This window comes from Bubalus kerabau, chromosome 20, assembly GCF_029407905.1.
Source record: "Bubalus kerabau isolate K-KA32 ecotype Philippines breed swamp buffalo chromosome 20, PCC_UOA_SB_1v2, whole genome shotgun sequence".
Taxonomy (NCBI): domain Eukaryota; kingdom Metazoa; phylum Chordata; class Mammalia; order Artiodactyla; family Bovidae; genus Bubalus; species Bubalus kerabau.
This window is the reverse complement of record NC_073643.1, coordinates 48,889,191-48,915,371: the sequence shown is the minus strand read 5'-3', so window position 1 is coordinate 48,915,371 and position 26,181 is coordinate 48,889,191. Positions and strand designations below refer to the sequence as shown.

Genomic DNA, 26,181 nt, shown 5'->3' with positions numbered 1-26,181 from the left:
TAATTCATCGACGAGCTCTACTTAAGAAAATTAAGCACTTATATAAATTTTCAAAACTACAGAAAGGAATTGGCAAGAATCAATTTCAGGTTCGTGTGAACTGGGAAATAGTATTAAATTAATATCTGGTTTTAAACTTTGTTAATTTAAATAGATATGACTTTAGAGTCACCAAGTTATATGACTTGTATTAAATGAAGGAAATGGCACCACTCCAGTATTCTTGTGTAGAGAATCCCAGGGACAGAGGAGCCTGGTGGGCTGCCGTCTATGGGATCACACAGAGTCAGACACAACTGAAGCAACTTAGCAGCAGCAGCGAACCAAGGTATAACTAAAGGTATTAAGATCTTATTATATCTATTACAAATTTGTCAGCAAGGAAAGTAACATGGCATAATGAAATTTTATAAGTGAGTTAAATGAATGCAAGATAAGAGCTTTTGGATGAATGTCTTAGGAATAATTATATTGTAGGAATGTCTACTTAAGGATAATCTCTCTAGATACTTGAAAATTTTGCTTGAAATATAGAGTTGTTCTAAATTAAGTGATGGACATTTATTGAATAGCTAAGTCATTCCCAAATAAGACACTGAAACATCCATTATTAACCGTAATAAACGGAGAAACTAAAGGTATTTAGGATGATTAATGAATATGTTTGGTGTCATCCTGACATGTTCTCTGTAAGAAAGCAAATGTTTTTAGGAATTATCAGTAGCACTTAATGTTCACTGATCTACAGAATCCTAATGCAAAAGATAATTCATAATTGCTTACCTCTTAGTTTTCACTAGAAATTAAGGTTTTTAAAGAGTTCAGCACTCTAAGTGTGTAATTAAAGCTAATAGAAATAATAAAAGAAGCGTTTCAGTATACAGTAGGAAAAGAGGATGTGTATTGTCAGTGAAGAAGGTATGAGGAATGGAATTGCATTTTATTAAAGGAAAAGAAAGTGACTCTTACAGCTGGTTGTTTCTCAATGAAGAAGAAAATGGAGGACAGGCTAATATGGATACAGAAAATAATGGAGAGTTTGTGGATCATCAGGATTGGCTAGGTTTAAAGTAAAGTTAATTTTGTTGTTAAAAGTAGGTTGGTACAAGACTGGTTTTCTCTCTTAAGAGGACAAAGTTTCCTTGGAATGCTGCTTTTGATAACAGATTGTGTGAGTTTTTGTGCCTTTGCATCCTAAGTTGCTTCAGTCATGTCTGACTCTCTGTGACTCCATGGACTGTAGCCTACCAGGCTCCTCTGTCCATGGGATGCTCCAGGAAAGAATACTGGAGTGGGTTGCCATTCCCTCCTCCACGGGGATCTTTCCAGGGATCAAACCTGTACCTCATACGTGTCCTGCATTGGCAGGCGAGTTCTTTATCACTAGCACCACCTGGTAAGGGATCTGCTTTTTTCCCCCTTGTATTTATTTTTAAAGTTTTAATTGTAGGATAATTGCTTTACAATGCCTTGCTGGTTTCCGCTGCACAACAAAGTGAATCAGCTGTCTGCATGCATACAGCCCCTCCCTCCCAGGCTCTAGGCCATCACAGAGCACTGAGCGAGCCGGGGCTATGCGGCTGCCCCCCGCCCACCACTGCACACACGGTCGTGGAGCTGTGTCAGGGCTGCTCTCAGTTGTCCCATCCCCTGCTCCACACACTGTGTATTCGCTTTTGAGATCTCTTGTAACTTTGGGTAAGGAGTATTATCTTACAGTGATGTATGATATTATTTGACTAAGTGTTTTGAAACTTTTTGACAAACTTTCCAAATATCAAAATTTAAAGTCTGAAACATTACTAGATTTTAATATGTGTTTTCCAAAAAAAAAAACCTTCCCCTCAAACTAATTATGACTTACAGCAGTTTGCTAAATTATACCTTTGTAAGCAGAACTGAAACACTTCTTTCTCTGTACCTAATTCCTCTAGAGATTGGAAACTTTTAGGTTCCCAGCAGCTTTATCAGATAAATTAGGAAGGCCACCTCCTAATTGGTGCAGGCATCTCAAGGTATTTTATGGACCTCAAAAAGGGAGGAATTCACCTAAATCTGTGACAAGGCCATGGTGTGGCTTTCCTGGCCTAGGGAGGCTATCTTAATCAATTAATCAGACTTAATTTTAAAACAAGATATCTTGATTTGGCTATATGTGATAAAAATGAGGGTAATTTTAGAAAGAGAGACTTCTGTGGATACCAAATTCTAATGTTATTTATTGAGGTCTGTGTTCACTAAGACTCACTTCTCAGATAGTTCCTTGCTGTTATGTTAATTGCTGCAAAGTTTAATTATTAAAAGGAAACACTGTTTCTTTCTAAAGCTTAATTTTTGGGATGAAGATTGGACACTCCGTGATCTGCAACAGAAAGTTAACACCAGGTACAGTCATTTAAACTTAAAGGCTCCCTTATGTTGGGGACAGTGACACCATACTAGGTTTGGCCAACCTACTGGGCTGGGTGCCTTGTGGACAATGCCAATATATAATTTCCCTAAAAGGTAAGGGCTGGTATAGGACAGACAAAGTCAGATGAACTGGGATAGGCTGGGCTGCACCTAATGGAGGTTCTTAAGTTTTCACTTAGGACCTTACTAACACTGCTAGCTATATTGTTTATGTTGCCCGTTTTACAAGATTGTTTTCCTACATTACCAAACGTGTGACTGAGCCTCTGATAAGGTGATGATACATAGTTCCATATGAGATCAGTGATGGTAATATTGTAACTCCAGATATGGGAAGAAGCATATTAGCATCATCCCTCCTAGCTTTAATCGGACTCGAGAGTATTTTACCACAAATTACCTCCCTCATTCAACTAAAATTTTCTACACTAGTATCAAAAAAGGCCTAACAGAACTGTATTTTCTCTCATTCCTCACTACCCTCACCGTAGCATATCTGTATTTAGTCAGCACAAGTCACCTCTATAATAAATGCAACACCAATAAGCAATAGCCAACCAGTAACAATGACTAATCAAGACCCATAACTACACAACACTGCAGTTCCCACAGCGTCCTCACTAAAAACTCCAGAAGCGCCTCTGTGATCACTCAACCCCTAGTCTGTTAAACTTAAATACAATCCCTACTTTCTCACCTTTTAAAACATAAAATGCCACTGAAAACTCTTATCATCAACCCTGAAAGAAATATACCTAAAACAGTCTCTAATATTAGAGACTCAAACCACAGGATACTGCTCAGTAGCTGTCATATAACCAAACACAACCAACATCCCCCCAAATAAATAAAAAATACTGTTAAATCCAAAAATGAACCACCAAAATTCAACACAATCCCACAACCCCCACCCACAATCATCCCAAGTCCACCATAAATAGGTGAAGGTTCCCCACCCACAATCATCCCAAGTCCACCATAAATAGGTGAAGGTTTTGAAGAAAACCCCACAAAACAAATTACAAAAATAGAACTTAAATACAATATATGTTATCATTATTCTCACATGGACTCAAGCCATGGCCAATGACATGAAAAATCATCATTGTTATTCAACTATACGAACACCAATCACCATCATCTGAAAATCACACCCATTAATACAAATTATTAACGATGCATTTATTGCTCTTCCAGCCCCATCAAACCCATCATGAGGAAATTTCAGTTCCTACTGGGCATTTGTTCAGCATTACACATGTTAACAGGCTTATTTCTAGCAATACATTACACATCAAACACAATAAGCACTTTCTCATCATTAATACTTAGCTAGTTAATGTTAGTTGGAGAATGCAATGGCAGCCCACTCCAGTGTTCTTGCCTGGAGAACCCCATGGTTGGAAGAGCCTGGTAGGCTACAGTCCATGGGGTCGCACGGGGTCGGACACGACTGAAGCAACTTTGCAGCAGCAGTTAATGTTAGCCAGCCAACAGATCGACTGCAGGTGAGTTATCTTATATCCACATGGAAATGGAGCCTCCATATTTTTATGTGCCTGTTTCTTCCTGGAGGATCAGGGTTCTATTATGGATCCTAGACTTTTTTAGAAACTGCACTTTGTTAGAATCACCTATTTACAGTCATAGCCACAGCATTTATAGGCTATGTCTTACCTTGAGAACAAAGTCGTTCTGAGGGGCAACAGTTGTTACTAACCTCCTCGCAGCAATTCCATATATCAGCAGAAGTCTCAATGAAAGCATCTGAGCTGGCTTTTCAGTAGATGAAGCGACTCTTAGACAATTCTTCCCATTCCGTTGTTTTCTCCCATTACTGCAGCACTCACAGCTGTCCACTTACTATTCCTTGACGACACAGGATCTAAAAACCCCACAGGAATCTCATCTGACACAAAATCCCCCTTCACCCCTACTATACAATCAAAGACATCTTAAGTGCCTTATTAGGAGTCCTAATGCTACTAATTTTGGTGCCTGACTTCCTGGGAGACCCCGGTAACTACACAGCCTCTCAAGCCAGAGGGGCACTTAGTATCTGCACCACAGCCCTGCTGTCACTCCCCAGTAAACCAGCAGCGGTGTGGGCCCTAATCCTTCCAGTCTCAGTTCCCGCACTCTTCCCAGTGCTCCCTGCATCTAAGGAACAAAGCATAACATTTCCACCTCTCGGCCAAAGCCTATTTTTGAGTACTAGTAGCAGACCTCTTAACACTAACATGAATTTGAGAACAACCCATAGACACCCCTTCATTACTGTCAGACAACTAGCATCTATTTTATATTTCTTTTTAATTCTAGTACTAACGCCAACAACTAACATCACTGAAAAATAATTTCCTAAAATGAGTAGTCTTTGCAGTGTATCTATTATCCTGGTCTTGTAAACCAGCAAAGGAGAATAACACATCTCTCGAGGAAGAAGTTCCAGCTCCACCATCAGCACCCAAAGCTGAAATTCTACTTACAGTATACCCTGATATTTCGTTATGGGACATTTACGACATTATTAAGTACCTGTGAGTATTAAAATAACCTCTTTTTACCATAAACTATGTACTGTGCATATACGCACTACGACATGAATATGTACATACATAATGTATATATGTGTTATAACATGCGTTATTTACCCCATGTTTATAAGCATGTACATTATCTTATTGACAGCACATAGCACATATTACTAGTCATATGTAGCACATTAAATCAAATCAATTTTAGTCAACACGAACATCATATCCAATAGATTGCAAGCGTAATCAGCAAGCTGTGTGAAACCACCAGTCAGCTTGGCAGCTGTCCCTCTTCTCTCTGCAGGCCCATGACTTGTGGGCGTTTCTGCTGATGAACTGTATCAGACATCTCACCTCACTTCAGGGCCATCTCACCTAAAACTGCCCACCTCTTTCCACTTAAATAAGACATCTGGATGGACTAATCAGCGCATGCTTACACATAACTGTGATTTCAATTTTTTAAGGGATGCTGTGACTCAGTTGTGGCCTTAACACAGTCAAATAAATTGTAGCTGGATTTTAATTGAATATTATTTATCAAAAGGTATCATTCAGTCAACGAGTTCAGGACATAAGGAAATTAGACACACACTCCACATGTACATGCAGCGAACAGGTCCATGACCTGTTTAACAACCCCCCTTAACCACCCCCACGCTAAAGCCCATGCTCTAAGTAACCCTGCCAAAACAAGGCAAAAACATATAAATACATAGAAGTAGCTGTCTACTCAATAAACATGAGTAACTTAATGCTCAAAATTAGACAGGCCTAGAAAATAAACCCCAATCATACCAATAAACTACCTAGATGTTTGCCATCTATATAGACAGACATTTCCCTAGATCTATTGACCATTGTCATGAAAATTGTATCAACAAATCCAACAGAAACCACATAAAACAACTATATATATGTTATTTCACTATGTAAAAACAGCTGGTTAATGTAGCTTAAAATCTAAAGCAAGGCATTGAAAATGCCCAGATGAATTTGCCAACTCCATGAATACATAGGTTTGCTTCCAGACTGTCTCTTAACTTTTAATAAAATTATACATGCAAGCATCTGTGCCCAGTAAGAATCTAAATCACCAAGATTAAAGGGAGCAGGCATTAAGCACAATATTAGTAGCACATAACTTAGACTTGCTTAACCACACCCCCACAGGAAACAGCAATGATAAAAAGTAAGCCATAAACGAAAGTACAACTAAGTTATATTAAGTAGGGTTGGTAAATTCCATACCAGCCACTTCAGTCATATAGTTAACTCAAATTAACAGTGATATAAAATAAAGTTAAATTTTAACTAAGCCATAAAAAGTCATAACTAAAATAAAAACAGACTATAAAGGTGACTTTAGTATTTCCTGACTACACAATGGGACTAGATACTCTATGCTTAGTTCTAAACTCGAATAATTACAAGATGAAATTATTCATTAGAGTACTACTAGCCAGCTTAAAACTCAGAGGACTTGCTGGTCCTCTAGAGGAGCCTGTTCTATAATCGATAAACCTCAGCAACCCTTGCTAATTAAGCCTATATACTACCCTCTTCAGCAAACCCTAAAAAGGAATAAAATTAAGCCTAATTATCATACATAAAAATGTTAGAACAAGATGTAACCTATGGGGTGGGAAGATACGAGCTACATTTTCTATTTCTCCATTACACAAAAAAGTTTTTATGAAAAGTTAAAAACCAAAGAATTTAGTAGTAAATTAAGAAGAGAGTACTTAACTGAATAAGGCCATGAAGCATGAACATACCACCCATCACTCTCCTTAAGTGTTATAAGAACTTCCTATAAGCTGTTAGCAAATACTAATAACAAGAGAGGAGACAAGTCGTAACAAGGGAAGCTTACTGGAAAGTGTGCTTAGATAAATCAAAGCATAGCTCAAATAAAGCACCTAGTTTATACCTAGGAGATTTCATAATTTATGACTACGTTGAACTAAGTCTAGCCCAACACCCCTTCTCCATATCTACTAATATAAGGAGACTAAATGTTGAAGGAATGTTCTATTTAAAGTATGGGGGATAGAAATTTAAAATATCCTCTAGTGCTATAGAGAAAGTACCGTAAGGGAATGATGAAAGAAGCTTTACAGGAACAAAAAGTGAAGTTTACCCTTTGTACCTTTGCATAATGATTTAACTAGCAAACATTTAACAAAGAGAAGTTAAATATCCTGAAACCAGAGGAGCTACTTATTAACAGTTTATTAGAACAAACTCATCTATGTAGCAACATCGAGAGGAGATTTGTAAGTAGACGTGACAAGCCTAACAAGCTTACTGATAGCTGGTTGTCTAGGAAAAGAATCTCAGTTCAACTGTAAAAATTACCAAAAAAAAAAAAAAAAAGAAATGTTAATGTATTTTTAAATGTTAATCTAAAAAGGTACAGCTTTTTAGAAATGGATACAATAAAGACAACACCACAGTTGGCTTAAAATCAGCCACCAATTAAGAAAGCATTCAAGCTCAATAACAACTTTACCTTAATACCAGTAACAAGCAAATCAACTCCTAGATTCATACTGGACTAATCTATTGGCCAACAGAGGTAATAATATGAGTAACAAGAAGTATTTTTCCTTGCATACGTTTACACCAGTAACTAATAAAATACCGATAATTAACAGTATATAAATATAACTCAACATTAAATTATTCACGATATGTGTGTGTTAGTTGCTCAGTCGTGTCCGACTCTTTCTGACCGCATGGACTGGGGCCTGCAAGGCTCTTCTATCCATGGGATTCTCTGGGCAAGAATACTGGAGTGGATTCCCATTCCCTTCTCCAGGGGATCTTCCCAACCCAGGGATCAAACCCGGGTCTCCCACATTGCAGGCAGACCCTTTACCATCTGATCCACTGATTTGGGCTAAATTATTTACTAACACACTGTTAATCCAAGGAAATGCACTGTTAATCTACAGGCATGCACTCAAGGAAAGGGTTTAAAAAGTCAAAGGAAGTCAGCAAACACAAACTCCGCCTGTTTAGCAAAAACATCACCTCTAGCCTAACTAGTATTAGAGGCACTGCCTGCCCAGTGACAACAGTTTCCTGGCCATGCAAAGGTAGTATAATCTTTGTTTTCTACATAAGAACTTGAATGAACGGCCACTCGGGGGTTTTACTGTCTCTTAGTGAAACTGACCTTCCCATGAGGAGGCAGGAATAACAGAATAAGATCCTGTGGAGCTTAATTAATTAACCCCCCAAAACCTAATTAAACCACCAAGGGATAACAAAATTTTATATGGGTTGATAATTTTGATTAGAGTGACCTCAGAAAACAAAAAAAATCTTCTGAGCAATGACAGTCTAGACTTACCGGTCAAAACATTATCACTTACTGATTTAAAAAAATTGATCAATGGAACACGTTACCCTAGGGATAAGAGGACTCTAGCACAGTCCTGCTCTAGAGTTCATGCCAACATCAGGATTTACAGCCTTGATACTGGCTCAGGACACTCCAATGGTGTAAGGACTATAAAAGGTAAAAAGTCCTAAGTGATCTGAGTTCAGGAGTAATACAGGTTGGTATCTATCCTGTATATATTTATTCACGTATGAAAGCACAGAGAAATAAAGGCCCACTTTAAAAAGCACTTTAAAACCAATTAATGTATAATCCTAATTTAATTAATACATAAAAAATACTACCTGAAACCAGAGTTTGTTAAGGTGACAGGGCTTAATTGCATAAAATTTAAACTTTTATAACTAGAAGTTCAAATCCTCTAACAAAATGTTTATAATTAGTATCTTAATACTTATTATCCTCATTCCTCTACCTATAACATTCCTAACATTAAATGGATGAAAAATTTTAGGTTATATGTAACTTCAAAAAGGGCCAAATATCGTAGGACCAGGTCGCCTATTACAGGCCTCTGCTGGTGCAGTCAAATTATTTACCAAAGAACCGCAACAACCAGCTACATCCTGAATTTCCACATTTAACACTGCACCAATCCTAGTCCTAACCATATGAATTCCCCAACCCATACCTTATCCCCTTATTAATATGTATCTAGGAGTATTATTTGTGTTCGCAATTAACAATACCAAGCCTAGCTGGATGCTGTATGCTCCATTTTATGATCTGATGGGGTTCCAACTCTAAACATGCATTAATCGGAGACGCCCTATGAGCGGTAGCACAATTTCATAAGAAGTAACACTAGCAATTATTCTTGTATCAGTCCTCTTAAGACATGAGTCTTTTACCCTGTCTCAACCTTCATCACAACACTAAAGTATCTACGAAAAAATTTCCCATCATGACTCTTAACTGTAATATGATTTCTTTCTACTCTTATAGAAACTAATCAAGCCTCATTCAACTTAATAGGAAAATCTGAACTTCTTTCAGGCTTCAATGTAGAATATGCAGCAGGCCCATTTGCCACATTTTTCTTAGCAAAATACACCAACGTTCAGTTCAGTTCAGTCGCTCAGTTGTGTCCGCCTCTTTGCGACCCCATGAATGGCAGCACGCGCCAGGCCTCCCTGTCCATCACCAACTCCTGGAGTTCACCCAGACTCACGTCCATCGAGTCAGTGATGCCATCCAGCCACCTCATCCTCTGTCGTCCCCTTCTCCTCCTGCCTTCAATCTTTCCCAGCATCAGAGTCTTTTCCAATGAGTCAACTCTTCGCATGAGGTATCATCAACAATATGAAACCTTTTCTCAACAATCCTACTTCTGGGATTGTTCCATAAGCCCTACTTATCAGAATTGTACACAACCAACTTTATTACCAAAACACTTTATTAGTAACAATTGCTTTCCTATGAATTCAAGCATCCTGCCCTCGATTCCAATATGACCAACTAATCCATTTACTCTGGAAAAACTTCCTACTGTCAACGCTAGCCCTATGCACAGGATACATCCCAGTACCTATTATAACATCAAGCATCACAAACGTAAGATGTATGTCTGAAAAGAGTTACTTTGCTAGAGTACATAATGGAGGTTTAAACCATCTTATTTCTAGAATCATAGGAATTGAACCTACCCTTAAAAATTCAAAATTCTCTGTGTTACCACATTACACTATATTCTATAGTAAGGTGAGCTACCAGGCCCACCCATACCCTGAAAATGTTGGTTTATATCCTTCCTGTACTAATAAAATCCCATCATCTTTATCATTATCCTAACAACCATTATCTCAGGAAGCATAGCTATAATAACCAGCTCCCACTGACTACTTACCTGAATTGATTTTGAAGAAAATATACTAGCCATTATTCCCACTATAATAAAAAAAAAAAAAAAACAAAGCCACGAGCTATAGAAGCATCCACTAAATGTTTTCTAACCCAAGTCACCACTACATCAATATTTCTTACAATAGCCGTTATCACTCTTATAAGAATCTTCACTCCAACAGCATCTAGAGTAAAAACAACAGCTCTAACCATAAAACTAGGACTATCTCTTGGGGAGTTTGGGATTGACATGTACCCTCTGCTATATTTAAAATGGCTAGCCTACAACAAGAACCTACTGTGTAGCACCTGGAACTCTGCTCAGTGTTACGGGGCAGCCTGGATGGGAGAGGAGTCCGGGGGAGAGTGGATCCTGTGTATGTGTGGCTGAGACCTTGTGCGGTGCACCTGAAACTGGCACAACATTGTTAATCGGCTATACTCCAACAGAAAAGGGAAAGTTTATTTTTTTTTTTTAAGAGGGATGTATATTAGTGAAAAAAGGACTGCTGAAGCATTTCACACAGGTTAGAAAGGCTGTCATCAAAAAGACAAGAGATAAGTAGTGGTGAGGATGCACAGCAAAGGGAACCCTCACACTGTTGACAAGACTGTAAACTGATACGGCCACTATGGAAAACAGTACGGAGGTTCCTCAGTTACAAAGAGCACTACCCTGTGTATGACCCAGCAATCCCACTTCTGGGTCTGCATCTAAAAAAGATGACAGTGGGATCTCAAAGGATACTGCACTCCTGTGTTCCCTGCTGCACCACTCTCAAGAGCCAAGGAAAGAAACCACCGAAACGCCCATTGGTGGAGAAATGGACAGAGAAACTGCGGCGCGTATATATCCAGTGAAGTGGCATTCCATCACGAGAAAGGGGATCCTGCCATTTGTGACAGTGTGGATGGATCTTGGGGGCACTGTCATAAGCGAAAGAGATCAGAGAAAGACAAATACTGTATATCACACCTATATGGCATCTAAGAAAGTTAACTCACAGAAACAGCAGAATGGTGGTTGCCAGCAGCTACAGGGTGAGAGAATATGAGGAGATGCTGGTCAAAGACTACAAGCTTCCAGTTTAAGATGAGTAGGTTCTGGGGACGTAACATACGGCGGGCTGAAAATACAGGTGACAATGCTGTCACTAACAGTTAGTTACTCACAGGGTAAGCCTTAAATGCGCTCAGTGCATGCACGCATGCACACAAGCACACACAGAAGGTAACTGTGTGATGTGTTAACTAACCTCATGGTGATGATCATTTTCTAGTGTATATGTATATCATGTTGTACACCTTAAACTTATACCTTATGTGTCGGTTACCTATAAAGAAAGCTGCAAATAGGAAAATAAAAACTAAGACTATCTCCATTCCACTTCTGAGTACCTGAAGTTACATAAGGAATCTCATGAACAGCAGGCTTAATTTTATTAGCATGACAAAAACTTGCATCCTTGTCAGTATTACTCCAAATCTCACCATGTATCAGCCTAAACCCAGTACTATCCATATCTATACTATGTATTGTAATTGGAGGATGAGGCGGACTTGACCAAACCCAACTATGAAGAATTACAGCTTACTCATCAATTGCTCACGTAGGGTAAGACCCACTATACTGCATAACCCAACTATAACAATCCTAAACCTATACTTTATAACAACACTTACCATATTCATACTATTCATTTACAGCTCAGTCACCACCACACTATCACACACATAAAATACCCATTATTACAACCTCCATTCTCATCACACCATTATCAATACGTCTTCCACCACTATCAGGATTTATGCCAAAATGAATAATCATTCAAGAAATAACAAGAAAACAACAGTATTATTTTACCCATACTAATAGCTGTCACAGTTATTCAACCTGTGCTCCTACACACAACTCACATATTCTGAAGCACTAACTATATTTCCCTCCATAAATAATATAAAAATAAAATGACAACTTGATTTTATAAAGCAACTGTCCTACCAACAGTAATCATATTATCCACAATAATCTTAGCTCTTACACCAATCCTTTCAGTAATGGACTAGGAATTGAAGTTATATAAGCCAAGAGCCTTCAAAGCCCCTAAGCAAGTATAGTTTACTTAATTCCTGCTCAATGAAGACTGCAAGACTCTATCCTGCATCAGTTGAATGCAAATCAAACACCTTAATTAAGCTAAATCCTCACTGGATTGGTGGGATTACATTTCCCACAAAACTTTCAGTTACCAAGTAAATACCCTAGTCAACTGGCTGCAGTCCACTTCTCCCTACTTCTCCTGCTGCCAGGAAAGGAAAAATAGGGGGGAGGGCAGGAGAAGCCCCAACAGAATTGAAGCTGTACTCTTTGAATCTGCAATTTGGTAAGCAAAATTCACCACAGGGCTAGGCAAAAAGAGGACTCCACCCCATCTTTAGATATACAGTCTAATGCTTACTCGGCCATTTTATCTTGTATTCATAAACCACTGACTATTCTTAATTGGCCATAAAAATACTGGTAAGTTATACTTACTGTTTGGTGCTTGGGACTTGTTAATTTGTGCTGAATTAGCCCAACCTGGGAACACTGCTTGGAGAGGATCAGATTTACAATGCAGTTTTAACAGCCCAGACATTTGTAATAATTTTCTTTATAGTTATGTGTATTGTAACTGGAGGCTTTGGGAACTGACTAGTGCCACTAACGATCGGGGCACCCGACACAGCTGTTCCTGTGTAGATAATGTAAGCTTCCGATTACTTCCACCCTCGTTCCTACTTCTGCTTGCATCATCATCAATAATTGAAGCTGATGCTGGTACAGGCTCAACTGTATATCCACCCTTAGCCTGAAACGTGGCTCACACTGGAGCTTCAGTAGACCTACCATCTTGTCCCTACATCTAGCGGGTATTTCCTCAATTTTGCTATGCTAAGTTGCTTCAGTCGTCTCCGACACTGTGTGACCCGATAGACGGCAGCCCATCAGGCTCCCCCGTCCCTGGGATTCTCCAGGCAAGAACACTGGAGTGGGTTGCCATTTCCTTCTCCAGTGCATGAAAGTGAAAAGTGAAAGTGAAGTCGCTCAGTCCTGTCCGACTCTTAGCGACCCCATGGACTGCAGCCTACCAGGTTCCTCCATCCATGGGATTTTCCAGGCAATTTTAGGTACTTCTAATTTTACTACCATTATAAAACCACCCACTATATTCCACCATTATTTTGTGTGACCAGTTTTAATTTGTAGCTATATTGTTGCTATGGTTATTGTTTAGTCACCAAGTTGTGTCCGACTCTTTGCAATCCCATCAACTGCAGTGCACCAGGCTTCCCTGTCCTTCACTATGTCCCAGAGTTTGCTCAAACTCATGTCCATTGAGATGGTGATGCTATCCAACCATCTCATTGCTGCTATTAGCATTACATGTATTAGCAGCTGCGATTACCATGCTATTAACAGACCAAACCCTAAACACAATTTTTTTTTCACTAGGCAGGAGGGGGTGATCCAGTCTTATATCAACACCTATTCTGATTCTTCGGACACCTTTAAGTCTATATTCTGATTTTTCCTGCATTTGGAATAATCCCGCATATTGTATTATTCAGGAAAGAAGAGCCTTTGGTATATGGGTATAGCATGAGCCATAGTATCAGTTGGATTCTTAGGAGTCACTGTATGAGCTCGCCATATGTCCCAGCAGTATAGGTGTTGACACACAAGTATATTTTACATCAGCCACTGTAATTATTGCTGTTCCCACAGGAGTAAAAGTATGTAGTTGACTAGCAACCCTTCATGGAGGTAATATCAAATGATCTCCTGCAAGAATAATGAGCCCTAGGCTTAATTTTTCTTTTTACAATAGGTGGATTAACAGGCATTGTCCTAGCTAACTCATCACTACACACTGTCCTTCACGATACATATTACATAGTTGTACATTCCACTATATATTCTCTGTAGCAGCAGTTATTTGCTATTATGGGAGATTTTGTATATTTTGAGTCTCACTGTTCTCAGGATATACACTCAACATGAAGCAAAACTCTACTTTGTAATGATATTTGTAGGGGTAAATATAACCTTCTTCCCACAACATTTCCTAGGTCTACCTGGAATACCATGACGATATTCTCACAACTCAGATGCATACAGAATGTCAAATACTAACAGCAGTAATATCAGTAATTTTCATAATTTCAGAGGCATTCACATAAAATGAGAAGTCTCAACAGCCGAGTTAACATACCTCTTGGGAGAATGTGGGAGGGGCCAAAAGAGGGAGGAAACGATCAACCTCCCCGAACCTTCCATTCTGGAGTCCACTCTGGCTGCGAGACGTGCACGTCACCAGGAAGAACCACGAGGCAGATTATCAGCCAAGCAAGACGACCAGCCAGAGGCAACCCAGAAACTAACTCCTCACCTTGAAACCTGAGACCGTGAGCCATGTAGCAGAGCAGTTCTCACGGGTTCTCTTCCCTGGCTGCTCTTCAACCCAGGGGCCCCTTCCCAATAAAGTCTTTTGCTGTGTCAGCCTGCTTGTCCCCTCGGACAACTCATTTCCGAGCGCCCGCCCTGGGGCCTTGGCAGGCCCTGCCACACCTGCACCACCGCCGCCTCACTGCAGTTTCCCTGGCCAACAGATTTGTTCTTCAAACACACCGAATGCCTGCCCCCAGGGCCTCTGCATGTATTCCTCCTGCCTAACAGGCCCCACGCCACCAATCTCTAGTTTAACACCCTGATTATTCCTTCACTGTACTTACAGCTGAGCCTGTTACTTAGTTTCCGTCCATTGTCTCCACTAGAGCGTAACTTCCCTAAGAACACCTCCCTTATTAGCACTTCTCACCATGTAGCTCAGAACAGAGGGGTGTGAGGACTATGTGCTGAGTGAATGAGTAAGATTTCAGCTAGAAACCAAATGGAAAATGCCGAGAGATGGAAGCTGATTCTGTGGCCCAGCATCAACTGCCCTTTCTCCGGGCCCCTGGGCCCCGACCGGGTCCAGGATAAATCCATCCCCGTCCATTCGTCAGGAGGAGCAGCGCCAGCCCTTGCAGAGACTCACCTCGGGCAAGTCCTGTGTGTGGTGTCTGGTCCTCACACCAGCCTTCCATGCAGGAACTGTGTATCCCCGTTTTGCAGATGGGAAAACAGGCTCAGAGCTGACATGAACGGCACAGTTCTGCTTTGAACCAGAAACCTGGAGCCACAGGCTGTGCCAGGCACCTCAAGAGGGAGGCTGTGCCGTCCACAGGCCATCTCTCCCCAAGTCATGGATGAGCACACCCACCTGTGAACTTCCAGAGCCACTCCAGGCCAATCCAGGCCTTCCTCAGGGGCTTCTGTGCGGAGTGGAGGGTGATGGGGCGGGTGCATGCCTGCTGGATATATATCTCTAGGTGGTCTTGGAGGTTCTGGCCAACTCCTGAAACCAGAGGGAATGGTTAGGAAAACGTCTCCCAAAGGGGCTTGCTTGGCTGGCCTCTCAACATCCCCTGGTTTTGAAAACTCTGTTCCTTCATCCACTTATCTGCCAGGCCAGCTCCTGCTCACTCCCAGTAACCCCATTCTCGCACTCCCAGCCACGTTTGGCCCTCTTGAATGCTGCCAGAGCTGGCTGCCCCTGCCCCTCACTCCCCGGGCACCACCCGTAACCACACAGGTGCCTCCCTGCTAAGCAGTCCTCCCCCCAGGCCTGGAGCCAGCATGCTCAGTGAGCTGCCCCTGGCTGGGGAAGGAGGGAGGCGTCATGCTGGGCCCATCCAAGCTCAAGGGGACACTGGGCAGTTCACTGCCATGGACCAGCACTTTCACAGGCCTCTTACAATAAAGCCTCCAGCCCTCTGGGAGCTTGTAAGAGAGGGCAAGAGGGACTGGGCCAGGCCCCAAAAGCATCAGAAATGGAAGAAATATTAGGCCTGGGAGAACTATCTTAACACGAGAAGCATGTCAGGATGGCTGGTGAGTCTTGAGGATGGAAAACACAAAGGCCTGGACCCTCTCCCCAAAGGGCCGCCTTGCTGGCCCTCCTGAGCCTGGCCCCGTGGGCTTTTCTGGCAGATGCTCCCTGCTAGAGGGGCCTCGCTGCTGAGAGGGGCGGGACGGCCGGGGACGGGAGGAAGACAACACGGAGACTTGAGGTTTCCCTGTGGGGATGTTCCAGTGAGAATGGGGGGCTTCAGGCCCGTGGGAAGAAAGTGACAGCTCTGAGGAGCCCTGACCCCTGTCCCCTCCCCACTCTGTGCTAAGAAAATATATTAAGCAGTTTTATTTAGCAGAGACACCTCTGGGGCGCAGTGGGGAAGGGGGCTCACCAGGAAGGTGGCACACCACCGGGATGCCCAGTTTCCTGAGGTCGTCTGCATTGCCCACACCTGACAGCATGAGCAGCTGCGGAGAGTTGATGGCACCTCCACTCAGAATCACCTCCTTGCTGGCATAAGCCTGGAAGAGGCAGGGGGCCACGCGGGTCATGCTTCCCTTCCAGGAGAGCCCGTCAGCATCCGAGAACATGGCCTTGGTGTGACCACTTAGGGAGCCTGCTCAAGGCGCAGGGGGCGGAAGCGGATGCTCAGGGCGCCACTAGGGGAAGGGTAGGTACAGGTACCGGGTGCAGGGTGGGTGTGAGCATAAATATTCCGATATTTTCTGCCACAGCCAGAAAGTAATGATCCTGAAATAAGGGCTGTAGTGCTTAAATGAGATAAAGGAAGCAAGCATCCAAATGAGCAGTTTAAAATAAAGCCTGTGGTGAGCCAGATCTTCACATGGGATGCAGGACAATCCTTACACACTAAGTGGAAAACAGCACAGTGCAGAGATATGGAGTGTGATCACAGATAACGGTTTTCACCTGAGCTGAAAGTTGCTCAGTCATGTCCGACTCTTTGTGACCCCATGGACTGTAGCCCGCCAGGCTCCTCTGTCCATGGGATTTCCAGGCCAAGAATACTGGAGTGGGTTGCCTTTTCCTACTCTAGGGGATCTTCCTGACCCAGGGATCGAACCCAGGTCTCCTGCATTGCAGGCAGGTTCTTTACCATCTGAGCCACCAGGGAAGCCCAATATGGTTTTTAAAGCCTCTAACATAAGCCTATCAATTTCTGGACAAGTGTGGAAGGCAGTAGCATACTGAGGTTCAGGAGGGTGCTCATGCCAGAACATCACCGGCCGGTGGCCAGACTGGGGTTCCCTCCCTTCTGCCAGGCCACTGCCTCCTGCCAGGCCTGGGGACAGTCTTTCAGGCTGTTGCTACCAGCCGCTCGCTCCTCATCACCATGTTGACGGAGACAAGAACATGACTCCTGCCCACCCACACTGACTGTGACCTCGGGGTCACTGCCCACTCCCTCCCGGCCGAGTGAGCTGCTCAGGCCTGGTGGTAGTTCTCTCACCCTGTGGCTCTCGCCATTCTTGAGGTACTCCACACCCACTGCACGGGTGCCTTCAAACAGAACCCTGCTCACAAACGTCTGGGTCTCGGCTGTGAGGTTGGGGCGGCTCAGTGCTGGGTGTAGGTATGCGCAGGCCGTGCTCCAGCGCTTGCCTGCAGGACAGAGCAAGGAGATCAGTCAAGCCCACGCCTGCTCCCTGGGTACCTGTCATACAGGAGGAGGTAGGTAAGGACAGGAGTAAGAGAGAGTTTGCCCTTCCCATGACTCTGCAAGCTCTGTCTTCAAAGGAAGACTGAGACCCAGATGCCCTGTGCAACTGAAATCCACATCAACCTGGGGTCCCTGGGTGCAGGTGCGCAGACATCCCTCATCCTTGAGAGGATGGCAGAGGCCAGGAAGGGCAGATGACAGCCCTGGGTCCAACCTGGCTGTGCCTCCGCCCTGCTGCCAGCAAGGCCGGTCACTGCTCTGTGCCTCGGTATGCCCATGTGTAAGGCTCTGAAACCGGAGGCTATGTGGCTGGTGAGTTCTCCATTATCCACATCAAATGGGACCAGAGGATGCCCAAGGTGTCGCCACCTCTGGGTCACTTCTCACTGGCTTTGGGTGGTATCCTGTGGGCTCCCGCCAGTGCAGTCTGTCATATCCTCTCACCTCAAACCAGCCCCAGTCTGTCCACACTGACCCTGACCGGGGGGCGGGCAGGGGCTGGAGGGATGGGGCTGTGATAGAACAGCTTTTCGTTTTTAAAGGAGGAACCTGGGAGACAGGTAATCAGGAGGCTCGCACCTACCTTCGTGGATGGTCATGTCCATCCAGCCGAAGCCCTCTTGCTGGAAGCCGTTCATGTCCTCGGTAAGGGGGTAGCCGGCCTGCTGTGCCGCCTCCAGGAACGCCTGGTGCAGCGGGTGGCCGCTCTTGCCCCGGGACACGCGCAGGGGCCCTTCACCGCCGCGGTACCTGCCGGCGCCCAGCTCGTGCGCCTGCGCCCTGCGGAAGTAGGGCAGGCAGTGCGCGTAGTCCCAGCCCGCGGCGCCCTGGCGCTGCCAGCGCTCGTAGTCCTCGGCGTGCCCACGCACGTAGACCATGGCGTTGAGCGACGAGGAGCCACCCCAGACGCGGCCCCGCGGCCAGTACAGCACGCGGCCGTCCAGGCCCGCCTGCGGCTCGGTGTGGTAGCACCAGTTGTACGTGTCGTCGCACAGGTTGGCCACGAGGGCCGCGGGCATGTGGATCTTCCAGCAGAGCCGCTTGCTCCCCGCGTACACGTCCTTGGGCCCGGCTTCCAGCAGCAGCACATGCTGGTCGGGGTCCTCCGTGAGCCGGCCCGCCAGCACGCAGCCGGCAGAGCCCGCACCCACCACCACGTGGCTGTAGTCACCTCGGCTCCGGGGGCGCTTGCTGGCCAGAGCGCGGAGGCCCCGGGGGCCCTGCGCCCCCAGGGCTCCCCATGGGCCCAGGCATCCTCCCCGACAGCCTCGCAGGACGTACCACATGCTTCCAAGCCCAAGTTCTCTTACTTCCACCAAGGGAAATGTGATGATTCACTTGCCCTCAAAGTAGAAAAGAGGGTTTGCAAAGTTTAACTCAGCATGCGTGGTACAGAATCAGTGCCTGCCTGGCGCTGGGTGCAGGAGGCCTGGGTGGCACGTTCCTGGGGAACCAGGAGGAGCGAACACAAGCAGGAATATCAGTCCTGCGGGATCAATGCCTGAAGCGACAAGCCCAGGGGCTGGGGGCACAGGAGGCTCCTCCCCACCTGCGGGGTGTAGGGTGATAGTCTCCAGAAAGGCTTCCTTATGACATCTGTCCATGAACCTGGAGCGGGTCAGGACTCTACCTGCTGGAAAGCAGGGGCTTGAGGGCCTTCCATGTTTGCCCTGACTCCTCATTCATTCAAGACACAGAGAAAGTTGCTGAGCCCCTACCACCTGCCAGGCACCATGTGGCCCTCTCTAGGAATACCCAGAGAACAAGACATCTGCCCTCAAAACTGATGGTCTGGGACCAGGGAGACAGACAAGACTTATATAAATAACCAAAGTAAGGTCAAGGTGAGAGGCTAGAGACTATAAAGCTTATAGCCTTTGACCTGAGGGCACCAGAGTGTAGGAGAAGGGTTTGCAGCAGGGGATGGGGTCAGAGCCACAATCTTCAAAGATCACTCTGTCCAGTGCCAGAGTTTTAACAAATGTCAGTAATTTCTGGAGGGTCCTTTCCCAACAGTGTTCATATCAATTCCAGCATGCTCAATGCACACGGGGAGAAGAGCCACGATATCCATCAGGACCTGCACTGACACAGGATCTCTGAGAACCTCAGGCATACAAGGTCTGCCCAAGACTGAGGCTGCAATCAGAGAACCGAAAAACCTCAAGAAAACCCTGATAGATACCTCCCCCCCCACCCCTTCTACAATCCTGCACCAAGTCACCAGCAGCCTATTGCAGGAAACAGGCAAAGAAGAGAAATCCCCCACCCGCACTCCATTCCTGCAAGCATAGGAGAGAGACCAGCAGGGCCGCCTAAAAACTAAATCTGAAGCAGGAATTCTGAGATCCTTCCAGCGTTCCAGGCCTCATGCTAGCACAAGGCAGAAGCGGCCACTGCTCAACTCCCAACTGGGCTGACTTCAACACTCCACACTAATGACCTGACAGAGTAAAAGGCATGCCCTTTCCTAGGTACAGACACTGTTCACCCTCCAGTCCCTGTTACACCCAAGGTCATGCATGCATAAGAAAGGTCATGCATACTCATTATAAAGAGAAAAGTAGTGAACAGAACCAGATCCCGGGAGTGACCCAACCAGATGTTAGAACTATCAAAGACTTCAAAGTAACAAAGTTTAAAGTTTTGAAAGATTTCGTTGAAAAGGTGGACATGTTGAAAAGGTGGACATGTTGAACAGATGGGCAATTTCAGCAAAAAGTTGACAATAAAAAAAGGCACAACTGCTACAAATAATAAAAAAATTATCAGAGATAAACAATTTGACTGGAAACGGCAGAGAAACAAGTGAAACTGAACATTAGGTTAGTAAAACTCATCCAATGGAAATACAAAGAGAAGAAAGAATGAAAGAGAGAGCAGAACATCTGAGAGCTATGGGATGAGACCAAACTATCTGAAGTATACACAACTGGAGTCCAAGGAGGAGGAGAGGATAAAGGGAAAAAGAAGAGGGGTGGAGAGGCGGAGCAGCAGAGGCAGAAGGCGAGAGACGGGCAGGGAGAAGGACAGAGGGCGCATAGTGGAAAAAAGGTATCTGAAGAGATAACTGCTCAGACTGCCCCCAAATTAATACCAGACAAAAATATCACAGATTCAAGATGCTTAGACCATCCCAAGAAAGATTAATATAATGAGAAACAAACCTAAGGTATATCACAGTCAAACTGCTGAAATCCCAGATCATCAAAAGAGCCAGGCCCCTGCAAAAACATATGTACAGAGGAATAAATTTAAGAGTGCCTGCAACTTCTTATCAGAACACATATAACCCAGTGGGAGGGGAGTCTGGGGGAGAATGGATACGTGTATATGTAAGGCTGAGTCCCTTCACTGCTCACCTGAAACTATCACAACATCATTAATCAGCTATACCCCGATACCAGATAAAAAGTTAAAAAAAAGAATGAAACTCAGATATGATCTTTTGGATGTTTTATACCACCCTGTTGAAAATCAGTGAATTAAATACATTAGTGTCATAGCATTAAAAAAAATAATAATAAACATACAATCCAGGATCAGATCAAGATGGAGGGGGGAAAGCAAGAAAATCATGTAACTGAGTAGGATCAAAGGAGAAAAACAGGAAAAGAAAGGAATGGGGACAAAACCTGGGCCCCCAGTAGGGAGCTGTGAAACAGGACATTTCTGCCTCACTGGTGGAGTGATCTGCCTAGACAGACGGGGAGCCTCGGGGCCTCAGAGGAGAGTGTGGTAACCAGCTTGCGCGGGACAGAGCAGAGAAAGACCTGCAAAAGACGGTGGGTGCCACCACCCAGCACGCCCCAGCCTGAATCAATGACAGACTTTATATTATTGGGCTCCAAAATCACTGCGTACAGTGACTGCAGGCATGAAATTAAAAGATGCTTGCCCCTTGGAAGAAAAGCAATGACAAATCTAGACAGCATATTAAAAAGCAGAGGCATTACTTTACCGACACAGGTCCGTCTAGTCAAAGCTATGGTTTTTCCAGTAGTCACAAGGGGATTGTAAGAGTTGGACCATAAAGAAGGCTGAACACCAAAGAATTGATGCTTTTGAATTGTGGTATTGGATAAGATTCTTAAGAGTCCCTTGGACTGCAAGGAGATAAAACCAATCAATCCTAAAGGAAATCAATACTGAACATTCATTGGAAGGACTGATGCTGAAGCTCCAATACTCTGGCCACCTGATGTGAAGGTGGCCTTTTCATTAGAAAAGACACTGATGCTGGGAAAGATTGAAGGCACGAGGAAAAGGCGACAACAGAAGATGAGATGATGGGATGGCATCATAGATGTGATGGACAAGAGTTCGAACAAGCTCTGGGGGGTGGTGAAGGACAGGGAAACCTGGGGTGCTGCAGTCCATGGAGTCACAGAGTTGGACACAACTGAGCGACTGAAGAGCAACAACACGAGGAGAGGGGTAGGAATGCCAAAGAGTCTCTTTCTCCACGTCCCCATGCTCAGGGAGCAGGGCGCCGCTTTCAGAAGCTGCAGGAGTGGGGACAGGCCACCGCTGCCATCTCGGGCTCCAGGGGTGGGCACGAGCTGCTGCCACCACCGAGGGCCACACAACTGGATGCCCCTGCCTCCCTGGGCGTGCGCACGGGTCACACGGCTGCACATCCCTTGTCGGGGCTAATGGTCAGCGCATAGTGAGCAAAGAGACAGCAAGCATCCAAACCAAAAACAATCCTCGTGCCAAAAAAATATAAACCCACACAAGCTATCCAGGAGCACTCCTGCACATAAAAGGCCGTCCAAGACTACAGCAGATGACTGTTTCTCCCAAACCTACTGAGTAAGAGAAATACAAGCAAAATGAAGAAACAGAGGAACCACTCCCATTAAAGGACCAAGAGAATCCCCCTGAAGGAATAAACGAGGAAACAGACCTCTTCATTGACAAACACTGAGTTCAAAAAGGAGGTAAGGAAAATGCTGAAGGAATTAAGGAAAGCTATTGAAAGAAATGCAGGTGACTGTAAAAAAGAACTAGAAACTGTAAGGAGGAGCCAAGAAAAATGAGAAATTTCATTTGCTGAGAGGAAAGCTGAGCTAAAGGCAACGAACAGCAGAATGAATAATGCAAAAGAAAGAATAGTGACCTGTTAGAATAATGGAAATTATCCAATCAGAAAAAAAAAATGAAAATCAAGTGAACAAGAAAAGAAAGCAATGTATGATAACATAAAGTGTGCCAATCTACACATAATAGGGATTCCAGAAGGAGGAGAAAGGGGGATTGAAAATGTATGTGAATAAATTATGGCTGAAAATTTCCCAAACCTAAAGAAGGACACAGATATTCAGACACAGGAAGCACAAAGTGTCTCAAACAAGATGAGCCCAAACAGACCTACACCAAGACATGCGGTAATAAAAAGGGCAAAGAACCCACATGCAATGCAGAAGACGCAAGAGACGCAGACTCAGCCCATGGGTGGGGAAGATACCCTGGAGCAGGAAATGGCAACCCACGCCAGTATTCCTGCCTGGAAAATTCCATGGAGAGAGGAGCCTGATGGGCTAAACAGTCCATGGGATCCAGAGGGCTGGACACAATGGAGCGACTGAGTGCACACACACAAAGATAAAGAGAGGATTCTACTAGGGCAGCAACAGGAAAACAAAGAGTTAATTACAAGGAAATCCCTATAAGGTTATCAGCTGATTTCTCTACAGAAACATTGGAGGCCAGAAGGGAGTGGCAAAATATATTCAAAGTCTTGAAAGGAAAACATCTGCAACCTAGAATAGTCCACCAAGAAAGATTATCATTTAGAATAGGAGGAGAAATAAACAATTTCTCAGACAAGCAAAAAGTAAAAGAATACAGTAATCCTAAACCTATCTGAAAAGAAATACTGAAAGGTCTTCTCTGAATAGAAAAAAAGCAGGAAGAAACTGGAAATCACAATTGGAAAGTAAATCAGTCAGTATACAGATTAAAAAAAAAAAAAAGAAAACTGTGAAAGTGATGATAAAAGAACAGCAAAAGGATAAACATGAAGACGTAAAAAAAGACATCAAAATCATAAAATGTGGAGGAGGAGAGTAAGAAAATGCAGATTCTTTCTTTTTTAAAGAATGTGTCTGAGCTTAGATGACTATCAGTCTACAGTAAGCAGATATAGGAAAAGACTAATATACTTGTAAAACGGTAATCACAAATCAAAACATACAATAGAGTCACAAAAACCAAAAAGAAGAGAACATAAGCATAAAAGGAAATCATCAAACCACAAAAAGAAAAATGAACAAAAAAGAAACATAGAATCAACTGGAAAACAAAGATTAAAATGGCAATAAACACGTATGTACCAATAATTACCTTAACTGTCAGCAGACTGAATGCTCCATTCAAAGAGACAGAGTGGCAGACTGGATTAAAAAAAAAAAAAGCCTACAATATGCTACCTGTAGAGACCCACCGTAGGGCAGAAGGCACACAGATTGAAAATGAGGGGATAGAAAAAGATATTTCATGCAAATGGAAATGATTAGAAAGCAGGAGTTGCAAAACTCGTATCAGACAAAATAAACTTTAAAATAAAGGCCATAAGGAAAGATAAAAAGGACACTACATAGCTTTGCCAACAAAGTTCTCTATAGTCAAATCTATGGCTTTTCCAGTAGTCATGTATGGATGTGAGAGCTGGGCCATAAAGAAGGCTGAGCATGGAAGAATTGATGCTTTTGGACTATGGTGCTAGAGAAGACTCCTGAGAGTCCCTTGGACAGTAAGGAGATCAAACCAGTCAATCCTAAAAGAAATCAACCCTGAATATTCATTGGAAGGACTGATATGAAGCTCCAATAATTTGGCCACCTGATTTGAAGAGCTGACTCACTGGACAAGACCCTGATGCTGGGAAAGACTGAAGGCAGGAGGAGAAGGGGACGACCGAGGATGAGATGGTTGGATGGCATCACCAACTCAATGGACAGGAGTTTGAGCAAGCTCCAGGAGATGGTGAAGGACAGGGAAGCCTGGTGTGCTGCAGTCCATGGGGTCACAAAGAGTCAGACACGGCTGAGCGACTGAACACCACCAACAAATGGAGACGCAGACACAGAACAGGCTTGTGGACAGGGAGGCGGGGCGGGTGGGAGCGAGAGGGTTAGGACGGATGGAAAGACTAGCATGGAAACATATACATTACTGCGTGTGAAACAGATAGCGGTGGGAATTTGCTTTGTGACTCAGAGAGCTCAAACAGGGGCTCTATGACAACCTAGAGGGGTTGGATGGGGTGGGAGGTTCAAGACGGAGGGGACATATATATACTTATGGCTGATTCATGCTGATGTGTGGCAGAAACCAACAGAATATTGTAAAGCAATTATCCTTCAATTTAAAATAAATAAATTAAAAAAAAAAGAGGATTTCACACTCCTCAATGTATATGCACCTAATACAGGAGCACCAAATACATAAAACAAATACCAGCAGATACAAAGGGAGAAATTGATAGAATAGAATAATAGTAGGAGACTTTAACACCCCACTGTCATCAGTGGACAGATCTTTTAAACACAAAAATCAATAAGGCAACAGATTCTATTAATGACAGAACAGTTGGACTCAACTGATGCTTTCAGGACATTATGAGACAGGCATGGGACCTGGGACCCTTTGCTGCAATGCTGCAAAGCGTGTACCTGGACACACCTCTCCTCAAGCTACAAAACACAAAGACACTATGTGGGACTAAAAATAATGGCATGCATGCACAGCTGGGGAAAATTCTGCACCAAAAGATACACACCCAACCACACCCACATCCACCTGCCATTCCTGAAGAGCCAGGAGCCAAAACATGAAAGGGTCTTGGAAGCAAAAGCAGGGTCCTGAGCATGCCGCCTGCGCTCACCACCACCAGCGCTAAGTCGCTTCAGTCCTGTCCAACTCTATGCGACCCTATGGACTGCATGTAGCCTGCCAGGCTCCTCAGTCCATGGGATTCTCCAGGCAAGAATACCAGAGTAGGCAGTCATTCCCTTCTCCAGAGGATCTTCGCAACCCATGGATCAAACCCAGGTCTCTTGCATTGCAGGCGGGGAAAACCACCTAAGCCACCCCTCCAGCTCGAACCTCTGGACACATCCCTACTCTCACCCTGTATAAGAAACGAGCTTGCCCCTACTCACTCCTGCAGCCTGCACGGGAGCCCCAAAAAAGCCTTGTGGGAGTTTACAGTCTGGCCTCTAGTCCATTTCTAGAGGGGAAGGCCAAGAACCCTGACTGCCCAACATGGGCAGTTCCCTTCTGGGGAGGGGATTTGGGCACCTCCAGGACCACTGAATGCAGCTTTCTTTTGGGTGACAAGTGGACATATGA

The 26,181-nt window shown here is 44.1% G+C and overlaps 1 protein-coding gene across 1 annotated transcript in view; it reads right to left on the bottom strand.

Moving 5' to 3' along the window:
- Positions 1–26,181, bottom strand: part of CHDH (choline dehydrogenase) — a 91,810-nt gene that overhangs the window by 7,633 nt on the left and 57,996 nt on the right. The window contains exons 2-5 of the mRNA XM_055558228.1: positions 18,407–19,166; positions 17,614–17,765; positions 16,534–16,663; positions 15,510–15,644 (exon numbers count right to left, since the gene is read on the bottom strand). Coding sequence (XP_055414203.1) covers positions 15,510–15,644; positions 16,534–16,663; positions 17,614–17,765; positions 18,407–19,109 — 1,120 coding nt within the window. The 5' untranslated portion in view covers positions 19,110–19,166. The remainder of the gene's footprint in view (positions 1–15,509; positions 15,645–16,533; positions 16,664–17,613; positions 17,766–18,406; positions 19,167–26,181) is intronic.